At 39.6% G+C, this 22,911-nt stretch overlaps 1 protein-coding gene across 4 annotated transcripts in view; it reads right to left on the bottom strand.

Moving 5' to 3' along the window:
* dnah7 (dynein, axonemal, heavy chain 7) overlaps nt 1-22,911 on the bottom strand; it is a 73,282-nt gene that overhangs the window by 22,194 nt on the left and 28,177 nt on the right. For all 4 annotated transcript variants that reach the window (XM_005736900.2, XM_013911779.1, XM_013911778.1 and 1 more), the window contains exons 30-48: nt 22,506-22,754; nt 21,367-21,516; nt 18,495-18,677; nt 16,620-16,796; nt 16,222-16,353; nt 13,554-13,775; nt 12,590-12,787; nt 9,672-9,827; nt 9,321-9,489; nt 8,002-8,128; nt 7,256-7,475; nt 6,438-7,064; nt 6,091-6,336; nt 5,638-5,867; nt 5,134-5,464; nt 4,708-5,054; nt 3,873-4,053; nt 3,406-3,591; nt 2,540-2,703 (exon numbers count right to left, since the gene is read on the bottom strand). In XM_005736900.2, coding sequence (XP_005736957.2) covers nt 2,540-2,703; nt 3,406-3,591; nt 3,873-4,053; nt 4,708-5,054; nt 5,134-5,464; nt 5,638-5,867; nt 6,091-6,336; nt 6,438-7,064; nt 7,256-7,475; nt 8,002-8,128; nt 9,321-9,489; nt 9,672-9,827; nt 12,590-12,787; nt 13,554-13,775; nt 16,222-16,353; nt 16,620-16,796; nt 18,495-18,677; nt 21,367-21,516; nt 22,506-22,754 — 4,295 coding nt within the window. The remainder of the gene's footprint in view (nt 1-2,539; nt 2,704-3,405; nt 3,592-3,872; nt 4,054-4,707; nt 5,055-5,133; nt 5,465-5,637; nt 5,868-6,090; nt 6,337-6,437; nt 7,065-7,255; nt 7,476-8,001; nt 8,129-9,320; nt 9,490-9,671; nt 9,828-12,589; nt 12,788-13,553; nt 13,776-16,221; nt 16,354-16,619; nt 16,797-18,494; nt 18,678-21,366; nt 21,517-22,505; nt 22,755-22,911) is intronic.

The raw sequence follows: 22,911 nt of genomic DNA on the forward strand, positions 1-22,911 counted from the left end.
GAGGCGGCCACCGGTCTGACTGTCAATGAACTGAACTTCAGGTAAGAAGTTATGACCTGCAGTCTATCTGGGTCAGATATAAACCAAATAGTAGTTTATTTTCGTTGTGCTGACTTTTTACAGTCAGTTACAATAACTCGTACTGCGTACTAGCTAGCATGACGGAGTTTCTATACAGCTGGGTGGGTGCTATGATGTTGCTGATAGTAAACTTTATTTTATTCATAAGATTGCTTAGTAGAGTTGCCAACCATCCCGTAAAAAACTGAATCATCTCGCATTCAGAGAAAATATTACGCGTTTCGCATTGAGCTGAAAAGGAACACAGTTTGTCCCGGACTTCAGCTAGAATGGAAAAGACACAAAGCTGGAGTTATTCTGTCGTTATGCTGTCAGCTGCCTCTTCTTCTCTCATTCTCTCCCACTCCCTCTCTTTTTGCTATTTCAATGATCAGCTGATCGGCTTTTCTCTCTTGTTTGTTTATCGCCCACTTTGCGCCAGAAAGACGAAACCAGCGGATGTCGTGTTAAACAACAGCAGCACGTTTAAGCTTGATCAGCTGTTGTTAGAATTTATTTAATATTAATTTCTATCAGCTGATGTTTGCTGGAGCCACAGCTGTAAAGCTGCTGGTCATGACGTCAGTTTGGTTATCTGGTGAGAGGGAAACATGAAGATGAAACCAGGAGATGTCCTTACTGAATCATCAGAGCTGAACTGGTGATGGAGAAACAGGTTTACCTTTTAGGTGACATGAATGAGTTGATGGGAAGTCATGAACTGTTTCTGAGAGACAACTAACACCAGGATCCTTTTCTACATAGCTGACAGCTGGTAACGGTGCAGGGGCGGGTCTAGCAAAGTTTTGTCAGGGGGCCAGGCAGGGCATTAACAGGGAAAGGGGGGCACAAAGAAATACTTTTCTTTCTTATTCTCATTTAAAATGTCTCGCTTTTAATAAACAATTATCTGAATGTTACAACTAAAGTTTTTATCTGATGTAAAATGTATAGAAATCATACATAAACCAACAAGACAGTGTATATCACTGTCACAACAATGTTCATTTTTATTCAAAGGCTTTATGGCTTTAATACCTGGTGGGCCGGTCTCTAGTCAAAATGCCCGGGCCGGTTTTTTGTCCCAGTCCAGCCCTGGGCACGACAGTGACTTAATCTGAGAAGGTGCATTAAAAAAATAAATGGCTGGGCCCGCGGTGCACATCACAAATTAGCTCGCATAGACACATTAGTTGTGCCGCTTCTTAATGACGGTATCTTAGCTAACACCCCCAACTACCAGATTCAACTTGTAATTGGCTAAATTCCGACACTTCAAATGCTTCAGGAGCTGTCCACTCAGTGCAGCATCAGCCCCACGGAAATACACGGATACATCCGTAGACTCGAGGTAGAATTCACTATGTGTTTTCAGGACTTTCAGGTGTATGGACCAATGTTTTCTTTTCTGATCAAACCAGAAAGGTTTAATGAGCAGCTGGGTTTGTCTCGCATTAACTGGCTGGACACAGAGGACATCGAAATGCAGCTGATTGAACTGAAAAGCTTGACTATGTGGGGGTCAAAGTTTGCAGAACTACGAAGGCAGCTGGAATCCATAGCTGTGTGTGTTCATGGAGCTTGCATTTTCAGCTGCTGGACATCACTACCTGTCAAGTTTAACTGTCTTCAGAATATTGCAGAGGCATCACTGACAATATTTGGCTCTACATATCTGTGTGAGCAGATTTTCTCTCAGGTAGCCGTCTGAACGCTGGACACTCGGAGACCTGTGTCTCTGAGTGGGAGACCAGAGATCAGATTAACATGTGTATCCCTGTATTAACAAACATGCCATATCGCTCAGTTTATTTTTCTTATCATTGTTGTGAGGAGGCCATAAATAGCATTTGCATTTTCTGTTGTACAGTTCATTTGCTGTTATGGATCAAAAGTGTCTTTTTTTGTTTCAAAATAGCTGATAACTATTCGCTGATAGCTGCCAACATCTGGGAATAAATATAATTCTATAAAGTTGTTCTATATAGTGTGTAACTGTTAATATAGAGCATTATTACATTTATTGCTAATGCAATTATATGGCACATTGACTAGCACACATCATCAGAAAGGTTGCCTGGTTTACACAAACAGTGTTATTTTTTTACCATTCATTTTAGACAAACTGACCAATTTTATCCTGGTTCTTTGTTAATCCACATGTACAGTGACCTCAAACACAGCATCTAAACACATTCCTGCAGAGTAATAAAATACCCTTGTCTCTATTACAGCAACAATCCAAAGGTGCAGTGCACCTCTAAAGTGCTTTGGTGAAAAGTCTATTTCAAGTTCTTTTTTCTCCTTCTATTTTTGCCTTTTTTCAAAATCCGGTCTTTCTCCTTTCAATTTAATTCAGTTTTCTGTAAAGAATTCACATACAAGATCATTTAAGTCAAGTCCATTTAAGTCACAGTGAATACAATGTTAAACATTACGGTAATATTTGGGCCTTTGAAAGTTGGACTTCAGTACTTACGAGATTATGATTGCGTTATCTATGGAGAAGCTGTCCGATGGCAAGCCAGCGATGGTCCACGTGCGAATTTTTACTGCATCACCCAGCGATTTCATTAGAGACATGTTGTGGGAGCATGGGATCTCTCTGCTCTTACAAAGATTCATCCACTCCTGTGTCTGATCCTGGAAAGCAGCAGATTACTAGTAACGACTTTCTTCATTTTCCTAGATGCAGACAAACACACTAACCTGCTACCAAATACATCACCTGCCCATTTTACCTGAAGACACTGGTGTACCCAGTGTTCTTTTTAAATTTCTGATAGCTTAGTTTAGCTAGTGTGTTAGCACTGCTGAAATTCATCTTTTGGGTTAAAATGCTAATTTGCATTTCACTTTCAATAGCAAACAATAAAAATACCGGTGACTGCCAGTGCTACCCTTCAGTCTCCAGGCAGATACACCTATAGTATCAATTTCAAAATCCACCATCGTCTTGTTCTTAAGTTATCACATTCACAGGCTTTTCAGAAAACTTACTCTACCCAGAGAAGTGGAAATCACTGAAATTTGAACTCATCTGAGATTTTTAGTAGATGCACCTATGGTACAAAGTTTCTGTTTTATTTATATAGCACCAAATCACAACAAAAGTGGCCTCAAGGCACTTTACATTCTGAGGTATAGACCCTACAATAATACAGTGTTCACCGCGTTTTCAAGTTATCACATTCATAAGATTTTCAGAAAACTTGAAACATTTTCGTTCACAAATGTAGGTGTTCTCGCCACCTTCCAGCTACAGTGACAACAACATCAGCTTTTTATGGCAGAGCCATAAAAAAAAGTCATTAAGCTATTTTCAATACAATCTATGGTCTGTACCTGTCTGTAGCTTGACGTGAATGCTCCCAGGTAAGCTACTATGCCTGCTGAGATGAGGATGTCCCCAATCAGGTTATTGTAGAGGTTTCCAAGTTGTAAGGCCATTTCACTCCAGCGAGTCTTCTCCCCACCCAAACCTCCAATGAGCTGCTCTGCTCGCTCCAGCTTCTTACTGCAAAGATCGACCTGGAAGATATCATTACAAAAGGAAACTGAACAACAGTTCAAAAACAGTGTACTTGATTCCTGTCTGTGTCATATTCTTTTCTTTGTTGTTTTTTGGTGTTGATGAATAACTGCATACATTTGTTTACATTCAGTGGAGAAACTGCTGACTGTTATAACATTAACATTAACATTTACAGAACACGTAATAGATATGATCATTTCCAGTGATCAGATCTGTTTAAAATTTCAAATATGGCAATTATTAAAATCAATTGGATTCTCCATTAGAGATAGCAAACCTGACTCTCTAGGTCAGCTTTCTTGTTTTTATTGGCATCCAAAGTCTTCTGAAGCTTTGCAAGTTTATCTTGGACTTCTTTTAGAGCAGCCTGCTTTTTCCTCAAGCCCTCCATGGCCACCTTTAGCTTCCCTTCAGCCTGTGCCAGCTTCTCTTTCTTTGGAGCCACCACCTTAGCAACTCTGAAAAACATATAATCTTATCTTCATAAATCTAAATGTGCAATACATAAGAGTAATTTACTAGATATGTGTGAAGTACAGGTGAAACAAACCATTATGAGTTAGTTTATTTTTACAAAATTACTCATCTACACTGCATAAATATAAATTAACAGATATCAAAGTTCTGCAACTTCTTGACTGCTTTCGGAACATAAAAGATGAAATACTTCATACTACGTGGCAGCATGAAAATATGAATTAAATAATATCTCATCTTATTGTTTTTAAATTAAGGCTTTTACTGTGTATGGAAAGTGTCACCCGATGCCATCCTTATAATGAAACTGGATACTGTTGTTGAGAAATATTAAGAACTTCACTGCAGACAGGAAAATTGAATTTTATGACAAACTTTGCATCAATAAATAAAAGTAGCATTTAAGAATGTCACAACAATAATGATGCTAACATTTCCTTTTCAATGAGTCATATCTTGGAATTGGCCTTGCAGATGAATCACTTGGGACCTGGCATATTCATGGTATACAGCCAGAAACTTTGAAGCTAACTAAGCCTCATGTTAATCACTAAGACGGATGAAAAGCTTTCCCAGGCTTGGTGCATATACATTAGTTTTCAGAACTAAGAACAGAAGATGAGAATATTACTTACTTGTCATACTTGTCCATGGCACAAACCCACTTACACATACCCTCAGCTGCAGTGGATGCAGTTCTAATCTTTTCTGGCACAAAGTCTGGGTTGGTAATGTACTTGGTGCGGATGATGGCCATAAGATTTGGAGGAATGTTATCTTTGTCATACTCATGGAGGCTCTGGAGAAACCTTAGGTCTCCCAGAAGCTTTTTGGCTGGGCCCCAAAAGTCTTCCACTTTTTTACCAGAGCCTGAGGGGTCCGGCACACGATCTGGTTTGATGCCTTTAAGAATGCAAATTGCCTCCATAACCAGCTTGACTGCTGTGGGTGGGCTTTTCATGGACTTCACCACTGTGATATCCTGTTGCCAGAATCATTTATCACTATTTGCTGTACACTACATTTAGCCTTTGAGCCATATTAAAATATTCAGCTTTTACCTGAGGGGTCAGAGTATTCAACGCAGCCAGGGCCGACTCCAGGATGGGCATAGCTTCAGCCAGGTCAGCATCACATTCATCCTTGATAGCTTTGGCAGCCATGGCTTGTTCGTTGGCCACTGCTTCATCTATTTTCACCACCTTCTCTGTCTCAGCCACCTCCACAGATTCATGTTCAATCACCACCATCATCTCATCAACCTCTTTGCTAGCTACAAGCAGCTGTGGCTGTAGAGCCTCTAGCTCAACTTGCATGGTAGCCACTTGTTCTGCAGCTGATTCCAGCTTTTCCAGACCGACCTCATAGCGACTTTTCATCTTCATCACCTCACTGAGCAAAGGACAGAGGGATTAAAGGGAAACGCTTACACCTGCAAACTAGATTTTTGTGCCGCTTGATTCACATCAACTGATGAAGTCAATTTAAACTAAAACCTAAAAGCAGCACTTGAATGAAAAACGTTACAAATGAATAGAGATACATAAAATATATCTTGATCTTACGCTCTTCTTGTCTTCAGCAAAGCTTTGAAGGTGGAAATGAGCTCCAGATATGAGGTTGGAGTGACATAATTGTGACGCTGCAACTCAGTCAAAAAGCGGTGAGACAAATTAACGGTTGAGGTGTGGAAGCTCTTGCACATAGTGATGCAGCCTTCTCGGGCCTCTTCCGTCATCTCAACATCCTCCAGGAAGCGGCAGGCCACTGCCTGCAGGGCATCTTCAGGCCAAGTCTAACAAGGAAGGAAATAGGTTATTTTCCTGTTTTTAACAGGTGTGCTTCCAGACATTTCTATTTACCCTCTGCTATGTGGTACTGGTAATGTTATCAGTTACTAATGAAGCATGGAGCATGAAATACACTACATGCTCTGTGTTTACTGGTCAACTATTAGTGCAAACCTCTGATGGGACAAAAAGCACAGCAAAACATGTATGTAACATACATACACTCACCTGAAACCAGTCAATAGTACAGCAGTTAATGAGTGCGGGGAAACGTCTCAAACGGTCCCTGAAAGCATCTCCAATGGGACTCATGGCCAGCACCACATGCAGCTGTGTGCGACAGCGCTCTAAGAACATGTTGAAAAGCGACAAGGGGCTGCCATCTGTTTGTTTTTCTCTATCACGCTGCCTGTCCAGCACACGCATTCGCTCACAAATTTCCTGCTTCTCATCCACCGCAAACAGGTTAGGCACCTGGAAATAAGAAAATATTTACAATTTCGCACCTTTTCTCCATGTGTCACCATCTGTTCACCTGAATGAAGTAGTCAGTCTCTCTCTTCCATCCACTTTACCTCACCAGTGTTGAGCAAGTTGCCAATGTCCTCCAAGAATGACTCCATTTTGATCTGAGCGTCTGTAAACAGGAAAACTCCATGAGCCTCTCCTTCCGTAGCCTTCCTCAGGATTTGTTTCAGGTCATCGTGCCATTCAGTGGTTCCATAGGTCTTGGATATTTCCACCTGGAAAAGCTCTGCCTCTGCCATGTAGGCAGCCAGACGGGTGAGAGACTGACGCCCACTCCCACCAACCCCTACCAGCAGGGCATGGCCACTGGGTTGCTTGAGGATGCGGGAAATCCGGCACACATGCTCGATAGCAAAACGGAAGAGCACCAGATTCATTGGTGCTTTGCTGGTGTTGTTGAACTCCTCCAAGTGTGATTCCACAACCTGTCGTAGCCGATCTAAGTCATGAACTTCGCGGTAGCTGCGGTCCTCACCTTTGGGGTCATGGAAGTCACAAAACATGAGGCTGCGCAGGTCATCTTCAGTCACCTTTCCATCTTGGTCCTGGTCCAGATGCTGGAAAAGCTGATGGAAGTTCTCCTTCATGTGAGTCTGACACACAACCTGTAGATGACTTACAAGCCAGGATCGATCGGTGTCGTGGACCAGTCGATCGTAGTACACCCTCAGGACCTGTGGATTAACAAGAAAAGGAAAGAAACAGACATGTGCAGAGACAGATATGGACAGATCTCAACACCAAATCTTGTTGGCTTGACTGAAGCTATTATATAATGGATTTCCACTTTCCACAGCAATACGTTAGGTTACTTTAGTTATGCTGCTTTCATGTACCTCATACTGTTTGTAATGTACGATATTACCTCATGGACCCAGAGCCGTTTGATGACAGACTGTTCCTCTGCAGTCTCTGGCCGTGACAGGCAGATGCCCTGGATAACCCGGGAGACATCACGTAAATTGAACAAGTAATGGGACTTTGTGGGGGTTGGTAGCAGGTTCTTGGTGGCCTCTTGGTAAACTGACAAAGTGCTATGGACGATCTGAGAGGTCAGAGTAGCAAATGCCTTGGGGAATAAAAAGCTGCAAATCAAATGAATTCATTGGTGAGATCCTGTTCCTGGAGTTTAGTCAGAAAAATTAATCTGTAATTGTTGTTTTAACTAAACACTGAACTCATAAATATATGGTATTATCAAGAATCTATCTTCAAACAAATATAACTGTTTTCAAAATGCAAAAACATCTTTAAAACATATATATTTTTAAAATGCAGCTGCCATATGTGCCTGGATGAGTGCTAGTGGAGATCTGAAATCTGTCCAAAAGATCTGATTGCTTTTGGTCTTATAGTCTCTGAAGTAAACAATGTGGCAGAGCAAAAAGGGGGGAGCAAAAGTACCACCTTTAATCCTCAAATGACTGACACAGACACTGATGTACAGAATAATTGGATCCTAGCTGGTATTTACTATATTTTGCTCAAAAAGATCTTCTGCAGTATTGAGTAACTGATTACCCTGTATATGCAAGGCATGGTTATTTACACAGGTACATTTGGTAAATTTGAATAAAATTACTGTCTCAACATCCTAATTGTTAGTGTTACCGTATGGTAAAATGCCAATTTGTGATCCTGGAGAAGATTGTATACATGGTCTTCTCATCAAAGTCATTAATGGTGATCATGTTGAAGTGACGCAGGAACCGAGGAGTGACAGGGTTACGCCCCCCACCTAAAAAAAAAGCAGACAACAAAATACAAACTGGAATTACTAACTCACAGTTTGAAGCCTGATAAAGCAAGTATTTTACATCCTTGTCTGTAAAATACTTACACAGTATAGTATATGTAGTAAAAATTTAAGGAATTTGTTCAAAGGTTTTGAGCGCATTTTGTTGCAAAATGCAAGTTATTAATATATTGACATTTTATCAATATAATGAAGGGCATGATTCCAGTGAGAAACATACTGGCTTCCCTTTGAGACAGTTTTTACGGTTGAGTATTCTAATTTTTGCGTCATAACTTTTGCACTGTCCACTTCCTGCTGTGACAAAACAAATTTCCCACGTGTGGGACTAATAAAGGTTATCTTATCTTATCTTATCAATAGAAGCCACAATCACATGGTGTTACTGCGATCACCTGAAGCTCAGCAAAACCAGTGTGGTTTTGGCAGACTACCAAGCAGCTTCCAGAGGAACAAGAGGCCTGCTGTCATAGTTTAATGCAGGGAAACAAAGTGTAGAAGGTGGGCACCTAGCAGTCAAATCAATGAAAAACTCAACTGAGGCCACAGTACCTCTCCTCTCTCCTTTACCTGAGATTGACAATCCCTCCAACCTTCTTCGATTGGGACAAACAATGGCAAGAAAAAATCTAAACTTAACATAAAAATTATACATTAATAAAATCTATTGGTTTAATTAAACATGTGAAATTTTTTTTGTTTTTATTTGAATTCTTGAGATGAGTCATCTTGACCAGCTATCACCGTGGCAGCTGGTAAACACTTGGGACAGCATTTAGTTTCAGTGGCTGCCAGATACGCAGACCTCAGAAAAACTAAAAAACTGTCAGCTCACGCATCACCAAAACTGTGGCCACCTGAGAGTGGCTCCCATCCCCTTCCTTTTGCAGCTGTCACTGCCAGCTGCTTCAGTGGAGGAGGCTGCCTTCATGTTTACACTGGTTGTTGTATTGGAGACAGATGTGGTAAGCATTTTTTCCATTTGTAAAAACCTTAAGGCAATGAGAAGCTCACAAAACGGCAGGAAATGGTTTGTGACACTGACTCAACAGTCGCTCGAGCAACAGAAAAACAAGAATACTCACTCTACAAACATTTTAATCAAGCACTGACATTTCTGTCATTGGCTGACGGCATTTCTAATTAACCTTTAAGTATCAGTGCGGCTACTTACCAGGTGGTCCCATCGCACATATGATCAGGATATCCGTCAGATTAATCATGGCGCAGTCCTTCAAGTCATACCAGTTCCAGTGATCAAGCCACTGGCGAAGCAGCTCCACAGGAGGTTGTGCACCATAAACCTCTCTCGCTGGCATGTTTACATCATCCACAAATACCACCTAATAGAATGTAACATTAGTATTCTTAAACTTAAACTGCATATACTAGAGAAAAACAAATTATCTGGTGTATTTAAAACTGTACGCTGCCACACTGTTTAACGCTCAATAGATCGAGTGCACACCAGCAAAGAAACAAGATGTTCAAAAATCATCAAATGTAGGTGATAAAGAGGCGCTACCATTTTTTTCCCCACTGGAGGGCCAAACACTCCTTTGCGCCGCTTATCTAGCTTGGAAATAATAATGTTTTGTGTCTGGGCAGCTGTAGTCTGGGCTGAGAAGTTGATAAACAATGGGGTGTACACATCCTTCTGTATCTTATTCAACAGGAAGTCCTAGGCAAGAGATTTGAAATATGAACACAAGTTATCATCAGATCTCAAGGTATGGGAGCATACGGTAAACAGTATATTACATTTATTTCTTTGTTCATTATTTATTATTTGTTTATTTACCAGGAGTAATGCATCTTAATGGACATCAGTGTATCAAAAATATAAACTGTAAACATGGCAGATTACAGCAAACCTGCTAGTTTACATCTGTAGTTTCAGGGCAGGTCACATAATACTTTGTAATAAAAAAGATACACAGATATAAAGCAAGAACAAACACTAATAACACATCACACAGAAATGTGTTAATGATCAGAGATCTGGTGTTCCGTTAGTAGAAAGGGTGATGGTCACACCAACGTATTCCAGCTATTCAGTTTATTTACTTTTAGTGTAACTTATATATAAAATAAATCACCTTCCTCTCCTTTCCTGCTGATCTTCTCTATGTTATAACCAGGTATATATCACAGCCTTAACTGAAACCTTCTGTTAACCTAAAAAGTCGATATCAGAGGCTCTAAGTAAAAGTTCCTCTGGATATTTACATCAAATTGGCTTAATATTTTTGACTTCGACAACAAGGTATCACACTCCAAGACATGAGACAAACAGAAATCTTGCTCTTGCACTCAGTGGAGGGTTTATACTCATAAAGGCTTTCTTTCTGGTTTATTCAAATCCTACGAGTGATTTATAAAGAACTAGGTATGTCAGTAGTAGTAATACTTCTAGAAAATTAATAACCTTGTTGATTGCCGCACACACAAAAAACAAACAAACAAACAAAAAACACTGTGCTCATTTTCACCCCATTTTAAATTAACACACCAAAAGTACCTGTTACAAATACACCTTAAAAGGATCATTTTCAATTTTATCTGGACAAATGATTATGATAAGCTTTTTAATCTAATTAAAATTAAAAGTGGCTGTCAGTATGTATTTCATTAGAAAAAATTCTCAGTTAATCCCTGAAAATGACTCCAAAATAAATTGTGAAAAGAGGTGTCTCCCTGAGGAGAAGCTCTAAAGTAATGGTGCACAGGCTAAAACGGTAAAATCAGTGACTTTTTCAAACTGCATGAGTTTACAGAAAGGACATTTTACTAAAAGCTCAAAATAATGGGCACCCACTGAACAAATCTCCTTCTGTGTTTATATGAACAGGGAACATAGCATACATAGAGAGCTGATGCATTTTATTAGGATTTTATCTTTAGGTTCAGAGCACATCCTTAGCTTGCTTTCTGCATAAGCATATATTAAGCGGTCATATGGAGGTTGTCAAACTATTTGAATAATGAGCTGCTTAATCAAAGGGAGCGTGTGATGTGAATGATCACAAGATGCAGACAAAGTGCATCACCCTCTTCCCTAAATTATAAACCAGCAGCACCACTCGTCTGAGTCTCACCCCAGATTAGTGTGGTGCAGGTGAATTTGCTTTAAGTAGTCGGTCGAGGATACAAGTGCGGGCACGGTGCCATACATATTCACATAGTCTGAGCGTTTATCACTTGTGCCAGATTTGGGATTCTGCCACGGTCTGCTGGTTATGACATGGGACAGAGCCACTTCAGCAGGCAGGCAGACAGACAGACAGTGGAGTACAAGGCAGACTCCCCAGTGAGATGATCTCCACTCACCCCAGAGTCTGAAGTTTGAACTTGCTAATGGATGAACTAATGAAGCAAAGGAACGGAGGACGGATTAGTCCTTGATATAAATAGTCAAAGCACTGCTGAGAGATACTCTGTATTCTTCCAAGGTGGTCATTTCACACCTGGCTTCTGTAGCTGCCTCCAAATGATTGGTGTGCTCGCAGCACTTACTCTAGCCTGGGACTGCAAGTCCTACACATAAGTTTAATCATCTGAGTCAGTGATGCTATCAGTGGCACAGGCAATGTTTGTCTGTATCTGATAACAATTTATGTAAATAAAAAACAGCTTTAAAGTGGACAAGATAATAATAGCAGAACAGGGCAATGTCCCAGTTTTGTCTCAAAGTGAAAAATGTCCTAACAGACCACATCAGAGTGAGCTGATTTTCAGTGAATTTAATCAAAATTTGAATAATCTTTACCTTTTTACAATGCAATTTTTAAAAGTTACAGGCCATCAAAATACATACATATTGCCATTTTGCCAAAGCAATGTGTATTACTCGTAGATGACTTATTTAACTGTTTGTACTATGTAAGATGTGGTTCTGACTGGATATCATCATCATTGTTTGTGGACATGTGACCTACTGCATCACTAAGTTAATGTCTTCTGAGCATTCATAGCTTCTTAAAAACAGGAAATAGAAAAATGCAACATTAGAGTTCTGAAAGAAATATTTAAGCTATGTAAAAAAATGCAACCAAATTAATTTTATTTACACTCCAAATGTCACAACTAACCACCTTCAATTGCAAATTAAATAGCTTTTCACAGAACTGTAGTAAAGTAGGAAACACTATTATTGCAATCCTGGATCTTTGATTGGTTTTCTGATCATTCACAAAAGAAAACTAGACAATTTTAAATCAGCTGCCCTAAAGTATATCAGGAAAGACTACTGGATGATTACATCCTTCTATTACAGCAATGTAAAAAGACTGTTCTTGTCTGACATCATTTGAACTAACAGCTTTGAGCTTCATAGAGTTAGCTATACTGTGTATATTACCTCAAATCAGTTTGCGTTAACACAAAATACTGTAGTGCTTTCGAAAGGTTCGATCTGTAAAGTAGATGTATTGCATGACTCACTGTAATGTAGACACTCTTGCCAGTGCCAGTGGGACCGATGAAAATAGTGGGTTTCTGGTGAGTGACGAGTAGCTCCATCAGTGCCATGTAGCGTACTGTGTTCTCAGTGGGAACAATGATCTCATTGAACTGCACGTCTTTGCCTATGGGGGGAGCAGCCTTTAACTTATCTGTCCAAAGCTCCCACCTGCCCGGGCCCTGACATGGAAATAATGAAAAGACAAAACTTTCATTTACAATATAAAGCTCAGTGAGTGCTGGACACATACAGTACCAGACTACTAATCACAGATAATACAATTTGATGAAATGGCCACCGGGCTTGTCAACAGTTAAACTGCTGCTTAAAGCAGGAAGGAATTGCTCTCCTCAGATCACAAGCACGAGGAATAAGAGGGTACAAGGATCACAACCTGTGTGTGTGTGTGTGTGTGTGTGTGTGTGTGTGTGTGTGTGTGTGTGTGTGTGTTTGTTTCATCATCTGGTATGTTATCTCTCATGTACATATGTCCTTTTCAAAGCAGATATTAAGAATATCTCAAATATCCGTGTTGAAAAGGGAACTAACCTTTTTCTAAGAAAACAATCCTTGAATGAAAAATAAAAGATTACTAAAATTTACAGCACATTAAAGCCAGATGGAGGGATGTGAAAGAGACTGCAGTATGCAACCATAAAGGTCACAGACAGACAATAAATTACTGTCCCTTTTCCCCAACAATCTCAGGGGAGGAAAGATTTATTGGTATGTCACTCCATCTAGATAACAAAACTCAGAGTTAAGTTCTTTTTTGTACATATTGTGATTATGGCAAAAACAAAACCACTGCTATCTTCAGTTTTCTTGTTTTTATTCTATTTTATTCAGGGTTAGGATTTATTCTAATCCTAAAACACTTGAAATTTATATACCAGCATCTTATAAATATCATGCACAAAAGTATCTTACCTCTTGCACTCTTACCTCTTTAACGAAGCAGTACTCGTAGAGGGTTCCCTTAGTGGGTAAGGGGAGTGTCAGCTGATTCGGTGGAGCCTCCACAGTGACCAGAATGCCATGGCGGGCTGCTGTCTCCTTACTTAAGGGGCCATTCATCACCTCTCTTACCAGAGCATCAAACTTTACTCGGCCCAAATCGTCACAGCTAGCACCCACTGACCAGATCAGGCAGAACGTAAACATGCCCTTTGTAAAAGAAAAGGAACATCATTACTGGTTTTGACTGCTCAAGCATATCAGTATGTGTAGGGTAATTGCCAATAAACCAAGTCCTGGTTTCCAAAAGAAATGCTTCCAGTTGCATTATCATTTGAAGACTGTTTATTTATCACAAACTGAAGATGTAACAATGAACTCCTTCCTAAATAAGCATGAAAGTTTAAAAAAAAAAAAGGTTATCCAGAACTACCTGTGCACACGGTCAGAAAACCGTGAGACTCCTAACCGCTCTGTCCATGCTCCTCCCCTTCCCCCTCACACAGGGTTTCATGCTACTATTGCACTTACATACTTAAAGTAAGAGGTACCCCCTTTTAGATTCCAATCCCAAACATTACTTTATGTAAACACAACATATATTTTCATATTTATTAATCCTGAAAAGATGACTTATGTAATGAATCTATGAATTATAAAACAAATACGAACTCAAATGTAAATACAATTCTAAAGCAGACATCTGGCGCCTACAGTATGGATATATGTTGTGGATATGATTGATGAAATCAATGGCGAAAGCTCAAAGTTAAAAAAAAAATAATTACTCCTCTACTCAGGAAACTGGGGTTGTTTATGAGCTAATCACATCCCACTCACCACAAACAACATTAAAATACATTGAAAAGACAACTTTCCAAGACATTTAAAAATGTCTGATGAGAAAAACTGTGCGGAGCCACTGAGTAGTATTAATTCCTTAATCCTCGAGGAATCATCTCACTACCTGAGGCCAGGAGAAGCCCAGGACCCACTGCAACAGCATCTGATGATGGGTCCAAGGATTTCATTCAAATACCATGGATATGCCTCCGCAGACTGTCACTGACCCACTACCAAACTGGTCAAACTGAACATGCCTTCTCCAGATCCTGCCTGTCACATGTGCTCATGATGAATCTGCTCTAATCTGTGAAAAGCACAGGATTCCAGTGGTGGACCTGCCACTTCTATGGCAAATGCCAATTGAGCTCCATGCAGTGAGCACAGGGCCCACTAGAGGATGTCAGGCTCTGAGGCCACCTTCATGAAGTGTGTTTTTGATGGTTGGTTAGGTGAAATTCACACCAATCGCCTGCTGGAGGACATGTTTTAGGGCCCGCCTGTCTCCTGGAATGTCCTGGTGAAAGACTTCTACACCGTAGTATATTTACCCAATGAGCAGTCTTAGACGACTAAATAGACTACATATTCTGGTGGGCGTGAGAAGGTAAACAGATACCACCAGTCTAGCATAAAAATAAAAATCCCATGGACATATAGGATCTGTTCTAAAACATTTTACTAAAGAGTCATAGGTTGTGTTTATTATACTAATTTAAAGCATTCAGGCACACCAGCCCAGCTCCAAGTACTGTCCAGGTTATTAAATGAGACAAAAAACAAAATCCAAAAAGAGAGGACCTTTGTTAGAACAAAAACCCAGCAGGTGATACTGTAGGAATTGGAAATGAAGCTTAGCAGCCTCATGATAGCTCCTGCTGTTAAAAAGCTGATTAATTCAACACTTTGATAATGACTAGCTGAGAAACATAGGAGCGAGGGTTGAAAGGCATTCATCAGTGCAGTATGCCACAGGGGGATAATAGCAGTGCTTTCAAAAGACATGATTCAGAGGCAAAAAATCAATTGGAACGGGGGGGGGGGGGGGGGGGGGGGATGAAAGGGCTCATCTGCTAAAACTTTTCCGTTTTTTGTCGGGGCAGACCCTATTAATGCAGTAAATTTAGAAAGACAAAAGGAATATTTTCTTTTCTGTGTTATATCTGTATTGTTAACACTGAGCTACAGATTACAGAAAATAAATGCTTCCACACTTTAATACTTTAAACTACAGTATTAATCAAGTATGATTCTAGAAACAAACTGGGGTTTTTTTGTATCAAAGTAACAGCAGTATTTTTTCTCTCTTATATGTTCATGTAAGCATTTCCTTACACTTCCAAGAGCAACATCCCAGACTTACAGCGTCAACACAAAACAGAACCTGACAGTGCCAATTTTTTATGAGACATATTCTCAATTTGTATTCTGTGCATATAACAGGACTCAGATTTGCAGTACACCGCGTATTTTTTAATGTGATCAAATGAGAACGGACACAATGGGGAGTCTTGGATGTTGGTTCAGTAATTCTAAGCTCTTGCGAGTTTGACTTTTTCTGTTTGTACTGTGTCATATCAACTAATTAGCCAAAATGCTGTATGCCGAATTATGCATATCAAAGAGGTACAGAGCTGCAATGACTGTAGGAAGTGAAAACTGTATATTGTGGACTGCTCTGTAAACCCATCTTTTAGGGTTGGGCTAAAATGCTAAAAAGGTATAAAGACCTTTACTTATTTCATATGTTACTATGTTTTATATTACTTCAATAGAAAGTAGCAGCATTAGCAGCAGTAGTGTGGAAACAAACCTCCAGCCAGGAGCAAATATTTTTTTCATCCACATTCTTAATCTTTGCTTCATCCTGAAATTCATCCATCATACAGTCCATCAGATTCATGAGGGACTTCACTAGGTTGGTGTCAGATGTTGAAGACAGCTCCTAAAATCAAATTTGGAATAAGAATGATGTTTAAAAAAAAAAGTCAACCAGCCTCAGAAAAAATTAATTTGTTAGTATAGAAGGCAACTATAAACATCTGAAAGTAACAGAAGCATAAAACTAAAATTACACAAAATTCATTTGCAAAAGAAATCATGCAAATGCCCCAGGCAGTTTCTGTTCAATTCCTGGCTGACTGGACCACTTGCTGCTCTAAAATCGAAGTACTGGCAACTTGAAAGTGTTAAAAAAAAGTTTCTAAGCACCTTGGTGGCCTTTCGAATGAGCTGTAGGCAGGCTGGCAGTAGGCGGTCAAAGAGGGCAGTGATGAGGTCTTTGTGCGTAGCACTGACTGTAGGAGGCAGGGTACTGAGCCAGGACAGCATGAGAGGCCGCCAGCCAAGCATATGTGGCTCCATGTAGATCATACCACAGCGAGACACCTGCCACAATCATTTATATCACATTAGAAAATAAACATGTAAACAGTTATCCTTCATCACTCACAAGAATATTGTTCGTAAATAACATTAACTATAAACTGTCAGGCAGAATTATGATAGACTCCTTATCAGAAGACAAAGCTATACAATGCTGAAAGTAGATGTGATATAAAAATAGCAGTGGAGCAAAAAACATATACTGATAGTGCAAATTACTGCACAGTGCATTCATCACATCATTTGTAATTATTATCTAATGAAAAAGTTGCTGCCTTAAGACAGAAGTTCTCTGTAACATCCCATTAATAGCTTGGCAAAGAAGTACTAATAAAGCTAGAAGATATTATCAAAAACAGTAAATAAGTTAAGGTTTTAATAAACATACTCTTAAACAGAGAAATAAAAACTGAGGGATCAATAGTGCACAAAAGTGTTGGAAATGCACAAATTGGGAAGAGTTCACTGTGATCATTCATTCAGTGTAATGAAAGGAACAGATGCCAGGCTATAGAGAATCAAAAATAGAAGTCTGTTTAATAAAAAAAGCAGAGGCAGAAGCTATTCTCTCAAGACATCTATGCATTTGAAGCACATCCTTTGTTTATGCCTCACAACAAATAACCAAAGAATATATACTGCAAGAAAACTACAGGTACACAAGGACTGCAGGTTATTTCAAATGGAAGAGAGAGGTGTGTCACCCCTGTGATCTCTTGTTTTGACGATTGACAGATTACGCACCCTATAGCACACATTTCCTTTAGCACCTTTGAAATTACACAGTGGAGGGTGGAAACGGTGAGGAGGAGGTTGGGGAGGATGCTATCTCAAGTGTTATGCCCTCCTGATAAATGTCACTGTGGCTTCGTAAAGAAATGTGGCTTATGTTAGCGCATGGCTGTCTAGAGTCTCCCAAAGCCAATAGCAGAGGTGGCCGTATAAATAACAACAGTGCAAACAGAAAAGTAGCATTCGAAGACTGAATACCTCTGCAAAGGCTCAAAATACCACAGCATGAATGAACCGAGAGCCTGAACCTTGTTTAGAGTGTGTTTGTCTATCTTGATCTTGAAAATTACGTCTGAGAACCATTTTTATTTGTATGAATGTATTCACCAGGACATGGAATGGGTGAATACATATATCTGTTCAGATTTTCAGTAATTCTGCAAACAGAGAAGATCAACCAGTCAAATAACCCCCACTGATGTTGTTAATATGACATTTCAAAATGGCAGAAAAAGGCAGAAAAGGGGGCTGAATTCCCAAGAATAAAATTCTTCACAGTCCCACAACAAAACAGAAACATCTGTCATTCTAATTATTGAAACATTAAAAAAAAGAGAATTTCAATAGAACAAAAAAAAAATTCCCAATAAACAAACCCAGAGACCGCAGAGGTCGAGTCCTCTAAAACAGGCTTTTGACCAGAGTATTCATGAATGACTGAACTTCAAGGTGGCCTCATGATTTATAGTTCTGTCGTTATTAACTTGTGCTTGGCTTTGGTTCAGGACCTCGGTTCATCTTCTGCCTGAAATAAGCTGTTTTAGCTTAAGACCACCTTACCGTCAAGGCTTTCTTCAGATTGAAGGCACAGCTGTGTGCCATGATAGAGGTATCTGCACTCATTGACATCATACAGAGCCACAAGTAGAACCTGCCTGATAGCCAGATTAAATTAAAGGAATCTCTCACCGTGGCTGGAGATGCCACCTCCAGGTCCATGGGTTCAAAGATGAGGCTCATTTGTGGTGACATTTGAATGATCTCACCGCTCATCAGACACAACTTCTTGTTGTCATCAAGTACTGTGTTCATATTCTCGATCCACACAGCATCCACTGGACCATCAAAGATGAGCCATTTTCTGTCAGGGCTCTGAGACACACAAGGAATATGAAATTCATACCATAAGAAATCATTTCAACACAACTGAAGCTAAATTGTTAAGCTGTGAGGTCAAAACATAAAGTAAGGTTACAATTATTAACCACAATCATGAGCTGCTGGCTTGCCAGCAGTATGTTGATATATTCATCAGAAGACCATTTATGAGTGCAGTGACTCTGTATAACACTGAAGTTATGCAGTGTTGTACAGTAAAATATAAAGCCTTTAAAATTGACTGTTTAGTACAACCAACAGAAGTTTAGTGATGTGTAAAATCATTCTGGTGACTCTGTAAGTTTTATATTTTTGTAGTATCTTCATTTTTGCAGTTTATAGATGATCCCTGCACACTCATCTCACAGCCAGCTACAGTCAGAGATCAGTATGAAATGTCCAGCTCATTTTGAAAATAGCTGTTACTCACTCTGTTGCTGGAAAAAAAAAGTCAACAGCTCTCAGCATCCAAAGAGTCGCAGATGTACTCAACCTGCAGTTATTTATTTTAGTCTGTGAGAAGAGTGCACAGATTAGCAAGCACATATACACCTTCAGTCCGAATGCATGTTGCCCAGTTGCACCAACAGGTTGTGTGGGCTTTACCTGTATGTCGTGTATGCCGTGCATGAAGCATGGCGATCTGGAAACTTTGGTAATCAACAAATTTAACAACAAAACAAATATTCAAAATAAAGTTTGAGGATCATGCACATTAAGGAATTTTCCCAGAAGAAAATGCAAAGAAGGTGGGCGTGGTCTGAAAATATCAGAGAAACCAGGAAAAACACGAGTGTTGATAATTATGATGTTCAGGGTTAGAAGAAATGTGTTTAAAGGTTTGTGAAAAGAGTGCATGTCTTACAACTTTATGTGCCAGTATTGCCCACATACTGCACACTGAAATCGTTGTGCATACTTCCAAGGTCACAACTGAACTCCTGTGAATTACAATGTAAGTGAAGAATGTCTGCTAAATAAATGAAATTAACACCCACATTGTCATAATGGGGGCTGACAACAAGTGTCAATTCTCCAGTTAAATGGGCTGGCAAGAGCTGTACTTTAAATTGATTTGTTATAATATAAACAAATGGAGATGCCTGGGCCTGGGCCATCTGGTGCTTGTGAGGGAAGTGAACATGCAGTAATTTAATGATCTGGGGGGAAAAAAAAAAAAAAAGCATTTTGTATGCAGAAATTTAATACACTACAACGCAGTTTACTCCAGATTAGTGCACATGAAATGAGTTTAGTAAAATGTGTTGCAGGAAAAGAGAGCAAAAACAACGGAAGACCACTGTCTGCAGAAGAAAATGACTTTAAAAAAGCTAGATTTGTTTTCTGTTTTGTTTGCATCAGTATATAATGTTACTCCTTACAATTTGTAATATGACAGCTTTATATACTAACACTTTTTTTAAATGACAACTTAATTTGGAAACACTGAGAATAAAGGGAAGAAATGATTTTCCATTAGGACATGCCTCTAGTGCAGCCTGTAAATTGCCTGCCTGTGTGTGTCTAGTGTGTGTGTGTGTGTGTGTCACAATGAAAGAGAGTTATTAAAGACCTAATTTTAACAAGACAGCCGAATGTTTCTCTTGTTTACCTGCCACTGAAGCCTTTCTTTCTACTAGCTTGCAATTAATTGGAATGTCATGCCTATTGTATAAAGATCCGTCAAAACTCATTAACTGAGGGTGAGCAGACAATAATGTATCTCGATCTCATCTTATTCCTGCACAGCTACCAACAGTAGGTGGATGCACATAGGACATTTGGTCCAACTGTACCACAATTACCATGTGCTTTAAAGTTTTACCTTGTAGGGGGAGTGCAACAGCAGTTTCCTGCTTTCCTGATTCAGTTCTGAATTACTCATTACGAACAAAGCATATGCTGTATTGCTGCCTGCCTCGCAATAAAGTCAGAATAATCTACACTGATACAAAGTTGTTCCAAAAACATTTTTATGAGCTGACAGATAAGTGCAATAATGTTACAGAAATGCTAAAATTATGCGGCAATAAAGGATAGTCGATTTCTACTCCACAAAGAAAACATCCTTGCAGGATGATGTTGCTTGGATCCAGGGACGAGAAAGAGACAGCTAGTCCAGTAGTTCATGAATTTCAAAAAGCTTACTCGACCTTTAACAGTTTAATCACAGTTCTGCACTATCTGCAGAATATATTTAAACTGCAAGCACTAAAATCACATGCATAAAACTGCTAATTATATTCTCAACAGAAAAGCATTTTGTCCAAAAAGAAAAGCAACAGAAAAAAAGGATTTAGTGTACACCTGTTCTGCCCAGTTCCATTTTCATACTTTTATAGTTGGACCCTGATAAAATAGCTGTGCATGACTAACTGTTAAAAATAATTCTTATTTATCTCATATCTGAAACAAGCATCCACCACTGGGAGAGGAAAAATATGATGCAAAATAGAAAAAAGGATTCACTATAACCCTGTTTAGAGCACAGTTAGCATAGCAAAGGGTCAGCTGATTTTGATGTTTTGGTGCTCAGATACCTGTAGTAATAGCAGTAGTAGTAAGTACTAGTAGAGTTGCTTTAACTTTTTGACTCATTGACTGTTTCTGACCTGAAATTTCTGATGATCTCCTGCTAGTACTCTGCAGGCTTTTGCAAACCATTCATAGGCAGCAGTCTTACCTGGGAGGCAGCGAAGGATCTGTAGCTGACAGCAAGGATGCCATCAGACCACTCGTGAGAGACGGGGTCAAACTGGCCGTACAGCTGGCCCATGGTAATGGATTTGGGATTGATTACTGTGATCTGTACCTGGTTCTCATCCATCAGACCCTGATATAACAACACAAAAAAGCCATGCGTGGAAAGAGATATTCTTACTGGAAAAAACAAAAGCTGTCCAGACAAATACAAATCAGACAAACGTGAGCCACATGATTATACATAAGATGACTGCACTCCGTAGTTGAGGCAAAAACAGACTAAATGTGTTTCTATGACACTCATTTGACCAACCTGTCTTTGCCTTGACACATAAATTGCTTACAAAATTACTGCCAGTATGACAGGATTCGTGCTAACTGAAGAAGAGAAGCAAAACCTGCTTCAAATGGCACTTCAGACAGGATGTCAGTTTGAGTTAAAAACTGCTGGAGGAAAAAAACAAAAAACAAAAATGGAGCGTGAGGGGAGGGAGGCTGGACATGATCAGTGGATGTGCAGCGACAAGGATGACGATGATAAATGTGGCATTCCCAGGCGCTCCATCAGCAGGCCTTCATCTGTCTCCTTGGTGGGATGCCTCTCAGCCCTCTCAGCCATGTAAATACAACAAGCCAGTTCTGGTCCTTTCTGGGAGATCGATAACTACTAAACAAAGACTACAGCTCTGACAAAGTGGATGGATGTGTTTACTTGGGACAATCATGTAGCTCAGATAAGCCTTGAATATTGCATGTAAGACATATTTTTACTTGACACAAAGGGCTAGGTTTTGTTTTTTTCTTTCACAGATTAAATTTATGTATTAAGGACTTAGGTAGCACTATTAAAAACTACTAACTCTGCTTTGTCAGCCACTTAAAAATAAGCTTTGTTTTCCGTTTCTTTCAGAACATGATATGTGAACATATTAAATGCCATTCAACCTAAGGCCAAGTGCCACTTTTAACCACTTATGCTGTTGTTGCCATTATCATGACTCTTATTCAACCACTCAAACCACCCCGTTAAGTCCAAGTGTCAATAGAGTGCAAATAGAGCTGGGACTTTCTATTTTACAATCCACTGGTTAGATTTTTAGATTTAAAACAACATCTCACCTTCTTAAAAACGTCATGAAGGGCAGCTGCCAGCACACGGTAAGCACTGGTCTTTCCACCAAACGGTTCACCCACTAACATGAAGCCATGTCTCACTATCATCATCTCAAAGATTTGCAGGATTTTCTCAGCAAAGAATTCTGTGACTTGAAGGTTCATTTGCCGGCAGTTATCCTCAATGGCCTCCAGTAGAACATTGTAGTCACGTTTTGGGAGTTTGACTCCCGGAAAGAGGTCAGAGGTGATACCCTGATATGAAAAATGAGAATTGGTAGAGAATACTGGAGTGGAATGATGGAACATACTGTATATACAGGGAGTGCAGAATTATTAGGCAAATGAGTATTTTGTCCACATCATCCTCTTCATGCATGTTGTCTTACTCCAAGCTGTATAGGCTCGAAAG

This window comes from Pundamilia nyererei, unplaced genomic scaffold, assembly GCF_000239375.1.
Source record: "Pundamilia nyererei isolate P.nyererei 1_Seehausen unplaced genomic scaffold, PunNye1.0 scaffold00071, whole genome shotgun sequence".
Classification (NCBI taxonomy): domain Eukaryota; kingdom Metazoa; phylum Chordata; class Actinopteri; order Cichliformes; family Cichlidae; genus Pundamilia; species Pundamilia nyererei.